Source organism: Penaeus japonicus, unplaced genomic scaffold, assembly GCF_977035675.1.
Source record: "Penaeus japonicus unplaced genomic scaffold, GWHDUDI00000001_assembly GWHDUDI00000013, whole genome shotgun sequence".
NCBI lineage: Eukaryota > Metazoa > Arthropoda > Malacostraca > Decapoda > Penaeidae > Penaeus > Penaeus japonicus.
In genome coordinates, this window is record NW_028234415.1 from 33,973,326 (window position 1) to 33,980,825 (window position 7,500).

At 35.4% G+C, this 7,500-nt stretch overlaps 2 protein-coding genes across 3 annotated transcripts in view; both read left to right on the forward strand.

Moving 5' to 3' along the window:
• The window catches only part of LOC147470665 (kelch repeat and BTB domain-containing protein 2-like), a 4,510-nt gene extending 3,705 nt beyond the window's left edge, over positions 1 to 805 (forward strand). The window contains exon 4 of one of the 2 annotated variants that reach the window (XM_086543469.1): positions 607 to 805. In XM_086543469.1, the coding sequence (XP_086399595.1) occupies positions 607 to 729 (123 nt within the window). In that variant the 3' untranslated portion in view covers positions 730 to 805. The remainder of the gene's footprint in view (positions 1 to 606) is intronic. The other variant, XM_086543468.1, reaches the window with a different exon arrangement.
• Positions 806 to 1,445: 640 nt separating this feature from the next.
• Positions 1,446 to 7,489, forward strand: LOC122264771 (uncharacterized). Its single transcript, XM_086543471.1, has 6 exons — positions 1,446 to 1,530; positions 1,886 to 2,483; positions 3,100 to 3,208; positions 3,888 to 4,009; positions 4,255 to 4,464; positions 6,390 to 7,489. The coding sequence occupies exons 2-6, from the start codon at positions 1,916 to 1,918 to the stop codon at positions 6,884 to 6,886; spliced, it is 1,506 nt and encodes a 501-aa protein (XP_086399597.1). The 5' UTR covers positions 1,446 to 1,530; positions 1,886 to 1,915; the 3' UTR covers positions 6,887 to 7,489.
• Positions 7,490 to 7,500: the final 11 nt, after the last annotated feature.

Here is a 7,500-nt window from a genome sequence, read left to right on the forward strand (position 1 = left end):
CTGATTGAAGGTTGTCTGATTAATCCCTAAATTCAGAAGGAAAAAAAGCACAATGTAGTAAAAAAGAAAAAAATAAAGAATAAACAACTATTGCATCTTGCAATAACGATTACCTCCTAAACAATACCAAAAAAAAAAAGAAAAATTAGAAAAAACAACTTTTACGGGTCTTTTAAACGTGTCACAGTTTATACCAATAATGAATTGTTGTTTCAATCATTGTACACATGTTGGTGTTACACATTCCCATATTATGAAGGATTATATTTACCGGACAGGTGTTAAAATTACAGGTGTTTGTTAAAATTTCGTAGTAGATATTTACATATTATTTATTATATATATTTAATCAAATTATTTTTTTTTCTCAGATATTTTAGGACACAGAAACATTTTCATAGTTTGGTAAATGCTTGCATTATTGTTTTCGTAATTTATTAATTTCCTTTTCTTTCTTTAATTTCAACAATCTTAAATTTTAGATTACTGAATATTGTATTCATGCTGTGTTCAGGTAAGTAAGGGCACTGCATCTGTCATACAGTCTTGATTGATGATTGAAAAGCATACACATTTGCATCTTCTTCCAATTGCAAAAGCATGCAGTTCGGGAGAGTACAGAAGGAGTGTGAACAGCAGGTCCTATCGACCCTCTCATGTGATGCATGTCATGTTGTTACAAGCAAACACACCAACAACTCTCGGTGCAAAAACTGCCCCCACAGCTGAAACACTCCCGTCCTGAATTTCCCTGAAATCTGCAAGAAACCAGTACCCCAGTTTAGCATTAATGAAGGTTTTGTTTGTGAGGCCTGAATTCTGGTTGCTTGTTGTATGAATAAACCCTGTCTGAATAATGCTATGTAATAAAAATGTTGTGAAAAAAACATAAAAAAAAAAAGAGTGCTTAAAAAAAACAAAATTAAAACAAATATATACATAATGCATAAAATAATTTAAAAAATGAAGAAAAAGGTAAAAAAGACAAGTGCGGTATTAAGCTTGGTCACAGTTATACCAAATAATGATTGTTGTTCAGTTGGTGTTACACATGCAATTGCAGATGTTATCCATATTACAGAAGGATATACTTACCATGACAGGTGTTAAACATATATCTGTAGAAGATATTGTACATATTATTGGATATAATTGGATAAATCATTATTTTCCTTCAAGGGATATTTTAGGACATGAAACATTTTCATAGTTTGGTATATATATGTTTGAGTGAGATAACGAAATATGATATGTGCAACAAATATTTTTACTTTTATCACATGGTGCTGTTCAGTAAAAGATGGTATTACTATGTGGAGTTAAGGTTTCTAGTACAATTTTAAATTCCCAGATATGGTCTAGGAGAAATTATGATAAAAGCCAATTTTGTCATTAAAGAGAAAGAAACCCTACTGTTGTTTTATAATATTCTCGTTTCCAGAACTGATTGATTACATCAGCCATCCAGCTCTGTACCCAGGGCCAGAGGGAGAATGGGCTGTGTGGGAAGCTGTTGTTTCGTGGATAGAGGTAAGCTGGTCTCTTGCAATGTTGACGGTGGTATTTGGTGTTTAAAATACTATTATTTCTGGTGTCTTTTGAAAAGGTATAACTCGTATTTGTTTTTCCTATGGTAGGAATGTCTCATCTTGGATTTATGTCAGTGTTCATTTTTAAGCACTTGTATTGAATATGGTACGTTATTGTTTGCCTATATACAATAATTTATTTGCCTATTTGCATATGAGACTTCTCATGTAATTTTTCATTAATAAATTTTTTGATTCATTCTTGTACTAACTCATTTCTTCATATACTCATTCATTCATTCATTCCAACATCCATTCACTTTGTACCTGATCCATTTTCTGAAATTTCTGTAAAGGACAACGAGGTGGAGAAGAGCCCCTTTCTCATGCAGCTCTTGCTTTGCCTCGACTTCCAAGCCTTGACTGTGCAAGACATATCCAATATGCTGTTCTACCCGTGTGTGAGCGAGAACCTAGAGGCGGTGCAGCTGTTGGAGGGCCTCCAGACCTTAAAGAAGGAACGGGGCACGGAGATCAGCTACTTCTCCTCAGAAACAAACAAGATCCTACAGCAGGCAGCCAAGGAGGCCGCGGTGGCAGCAGAAACGGGTGAGCGACGCCAGAGGCAGAGCCGCGAGATCCGCATTGACAAGGATACCATGAGGACGGTTGAAAGCATCTTGGACAGGCCACGGCGGAGACCTCCCCAGGTGCCGTGTGTGGTGGGTTTCAAGAGGTCCTCCTCGGCTATGCGAAAGAAGAAAAAAGCCAAGAGTAGTGACAACGAGGAAGAAGAGGAGTATGACATCACGTCCTCTAGGGTTAGGAATGCGGAATTGATCCCAGTCATATACTCGTTCGACCCGACAACAAACAAAATGATGGAGGAACTGGTGTTGTCTAAGCTCTGCGAGGGACCAGTTCACTGCTCTGGCTATCAGGTTTGCTCTCTTGGTAAGTTGGCCGGAAGTGCTGCTAGCTAGCCAAACTTTTTGCCGTGTGACACGGCTAAATGCCTGATGATGGGGTGACACACCAGTGTGACGTTCCCGATGCAATATTGCATAGGCCTGGCATAGGGGGTTGCCACTTCTTGCTGGGCCCGTCGGGATTGGGTTAAAAGACCCATCAAGAAAACTTTGATATTTAGATGAGGTTGATAATAGAATATGAAATTGATAGAATTAGTTTTTGCTCAGTATTGTTTTGTCTTGAGTTGCTTATGTAATTGTAAAACTTCTTGGTGTTCATATGTGAAAAGTTCAAATTAGAGTAATTTTTCCAATAATGATTGTAAGGCTATATTGTTTTCCCCTTTCTTTATCCTTTCCTAAGTTGCATCTTAGTGAATTGAAATAAACAGTTTTGTGATAATAATCTATTAGTTTTGTATTAAATTTAGAAAGCACTATACTAAGAAATACTTATTACCAATAGGATAGTTGTAAAATTTATAAAAAAAAATATATTTGCATATTTGACTTCATTTGTTATGAATTTGAATATAAAGATCATATTTTCCTAATTTAACAAAGTACACACATTTTGATAATCATGATATTTTTTCCAGGTCCCAGCATTTATATCTTTGGTGGTGAATACCTATTCGGAAATGGCAACTGGAATAAATCTGTCTGGAGATACAGCACAGCCTCCCGGAAGTGGATTATTGAAAACTCGTAAGTTATCAAGTTATCATTCTTCTCATAACTCATGCAGTATTATGATATTGATATGTTTGATTATTAGAATTCTGTAAGTGTTACATATTAGTTTAATATATTTTATTAGTCTAATATATAAACTTGAATGGGATTATAAGACAGACACACACCCAGAAGAAGAGAGAAAATGTAAGTCAAACTGCAGAAATTCTGCTTTAATGTAGGTAGGTTTATTAACACTGTTGGCTGCATTTTGAAAGGAAAACTGAAATTTGGACACCAAATGTTTGATTTTGTTATTATTAACTTTGTTGATGATATTGATAATAATCACATCACTGTTATCCTAGCTTATTATATTTTTTAACATTTATAATAATTTTATATTGATATTAACATCACTTTCATTCCTGTATGTTAGTTTTATGTTTATAACTTTTGTTACTGTTGTTCCATATGGCTTGATTGTGGGTGTGTGTGGTTGTACATTTAACATTACAGAGGATGTAACTCCCCATTACTCAAACTTTTATTCTTTGTATTTATACACCGCTGCTGTATTTAGTCGTCTCATGAAGTAATGAATATGGCAATGATAATGTGACAGATATACATGATAAAACCTTTCATGCTTTGCAGTAACCCTAAAAGATATAATTTCTGAAAATGTAGAAAGACTCTTTGCTCCGAACAGGTTACCACAACCAAGGAGGCACCAAATGATATGTGTTGTTGATTCAGTAATTTACCTGCTGGGAGGATACGGAAAATATAGAGTTGTACAGAGTTCTGTCGATGCTTATGACACAACAACAGGTAAGCAAGGAGCTGTTGTGTTTTTGTTATTTTTAAAATTAACTATCTGGAAATGGTATGGTGTTGTGGCATATAGGAAAGCAGGCAGCCAGGGCAAGGCAAGGCAGGGCAGACATATGAAGAGAGAAAGAGCAATTAAAGCAGAGACAGAGAACTGTTAAAAGTATGAATAAGTCCTTGTTATGTTTGTACTTTAACTCATACAGGCTAAAACATTATTCAGAATTTTCCCTTCAACTTTGCAGGTGATTGGCTGCGATGCCCAGACATGCCTCACTGTGTGAGTCATGGTGCAGTCTGCAACTTCAAAGGCAGGTTGATGGTGTTCACACAGGAAATGCAACTGCTTACCTATTACCCAAAGATGAAGAAATGGTCGGCTATACCTGTCAGATCGCCCAATAAACAAGGTTATAGAGCTGCACTTACCTGGGAGAATGCGGTATATCTCATAGGTAGGTTGGGTCAACGTGTTTGGTTTGGGGCTTAGGATGTGACATACAGGATTACTTTGGTTATTGAGTTTGCTAAGGATTAAAAAACAAACAATTCCATTAGTTAATTGTATATTTTATATTATTATTTATATTGAAATATAAGATAATTAGCCCATTACATTCAAATGGGTGTAGTGCATATTGTGAGTAGTGCTAGGTTAGGCTATGGTAGTTGCATAATTTCTAAGACCACTAAATGTGGTTTAGTTACACAAGCAAGTTTTTCCTTTTCAGAAAGAGAGCATAAATACATCATAACTATTATAAACTTCTTGAATATAAATACATATTAGAAGGGTAGTACATCTATATGTACATATATAATATGTTGATGTTATCCTACACTGGGTTACAATCATTGTGTCATTTAAAAGAATGAAAGAAGCTACAGAGGGCTTTGTATCACGAGAATGCCTTTTTACTTTTTCAAAAAATACGGAAATATATTTGTAACTAGATACCAATGAATGGCTCAATTTTGCTTTTATCATGAAAACTTCCCTGAGTCTCAGATTTGCGATTGTTAACTCATTGGCCGCAGTTTTAACCCATTCACGTCGGTTGACGTCTTATCACGAGATTTAAAAATATCCCCAGACCCAGATGACGTCCAGAGAAGTTGTGCATTTCCTCACTGAGTTCCAGGAGGGGCAATTGTGTTTGATGTGCTGAAACGTCAGCAATAGATCGCTAAATTGTTCTCAAATATAATCATTTTACATAATTTCTTAGACTCTGTTACTTTAGTTTAGGTGTTTGAACATCATAAAATGAGATATAACATTTTAAAAAATGATATCACAGTAAACTATGTGATATTGATGACATCATGGTAATTTCTGCTTCTTGAGCAGTTAAATAAAAAGATATGAGTCAAAAAAATATTGTAATATCAAATGTGTTTGGCCAGGAAATAAAATAAAGTAAAAAATTACTAATGCAATACTACTTCTAATTTGTTGATTACCCATGATATCACGTCATGTCACATCAAGAGAGAGGGGGGAGAGACATGTACATATTCATATGTACATGTATGATTATTCATATTGTTCTTTTCATTTTAGTGCAAAATAATAAGTATAAAACATGTTTTTTGATGCCTCACTAAGAGATGGCTTCCACTTTCCTTTGGTATCTTCACATAGAAGTGAAGAGTATAGGTAAAGTTCAGTAAAATAAAACTAGAAAGGCATTACTGTAACATGTTTTTCAACTGAAATAACTCCTTGGAACATGGCAATATTTTCACTGTAAACGCATTCATGAAAAGCATAAGAATAGGATGGGTGAAAAACGCTCTGAGAGTATCAGCGTGGCCCCACGCAGTGAGAAAACACCCTGGCACGAAGCGTCGCGCATTTGTTTTCTTCCCGGTTAATAATATATGTATACAGTCATGTGGTGGTTTATGTTGTATGGCATGGTGCCATCCGCGTTTATGACCAATGCTGCCTTGAAAATCATGCCATCCGTTAGCAATGGGTAAAGCTTGTAAATGTTAAAGGGCAACTATACAGAATTATATTTTAGTTAGATATATTTTTTATAATTTTTTTGAAGAATAATGGATGTATTTTGATTGTTATTGTGGCATTGGCAAATGAGGAATGAAGGATTCAGTTTTGTAAGCAATATTTATTCATTGAAATATGATGTATAGTTGAAATATATGATCAAAGGGAAGCAAGAGAATATTTTTGATTGAAATATTATTTGAATTCTACAGTTTAAGTTCTAATACAGTATAATGTAACAGATATGTGAATGGAGCAAAATTTATTTCAGTCACAAAAGGTTTATTAAACAATCTTATTAATGGTAGTAAAATTATTTTTTTGCTTAAGAAGTTCTGATTTATGCTATTTCATTTCCATTGACAGACAACTGTTCTCCTAAAGTATACCAGTACCTGCCAGAAGGTGGCCACACGATTTCGTACTTTGGCCACTTCACAACGCCACCGGTGAACGTGTGCATGGTGGATGGCACTATCTATAGCTTTAGCCACGATGATCTTGACGACAGCCACGTCATAGAAGTCTTAGATGTCTCTGAAGCCAGTCTGAACACCACCAAGACTAGAAGCGACAAGGGTGAGCGAGGAATGGAAATAGGAGACGCGAACACACGCAGACAGAAGAGTGAGATGAGTGAGAGTGGTGATAATGTTGTTCTGAGAAAGGCAGAGGAGAGCAGTGGGGGGAAGAAGGGGGAGGAGAGGAACGAGGGAGACTCCTCGTCTTCCTCGTCTTCCTCTTTCCGGTCATCAAAGGAAATCTGGAGAGAGAAAGAGTCGGGACCTTATATCTTCACCACAAAATGCCCTGCGGACACCACCTTTTCCCTAGGCTGTTTCCCGCTCTTGAAACTCAAGTAGTGATGTAATTCAGACTTATTGTGGATTATTGTGGTTAGAGGAAATGAAAGGAAAAAGACATGGTTATAATTGCTAATTCTCTTTAGGATGGCAAAGTTGTGTAAATGGCATAAAGAAATGGTTCATGTTGATTTCCCAACAGAAAGTGATGATGATGGAAGGAGGATATAGAGGAAATGTATATATATTTATAATTTACACAGTTACATTCCATATCGTGACATTCTCTCAGTCCCTTTTTGCAAGATATGTATTTTATAATGATATGAATGGTAACATGCCCTCTTTCTCTGAGTAAGACCTGTTGAATGTGCACCTATTCCTTTTTTTCTGTATATATCTCAGGTTATCTTTTTCAGTAATGCTGAATTACTTTATATAAAATTTGTACTTCTGTTTTTGTTGTGTCTATAATGGTGCTGTGATAAAGAACGGATTTTTAGTAATACACAACTATTTCTGACATGTGTATTGGAAGTAAATTTACCCTGTGTAGAATTTGATGTAGTTATGCCATTGCTACAAATAAATCAGATATTTGTATATTTGTGCTGTTATACATTTCTGTATTTCTCAAGATAAAGATTTCCATTTCATATTCTTCTCCTGAGTTT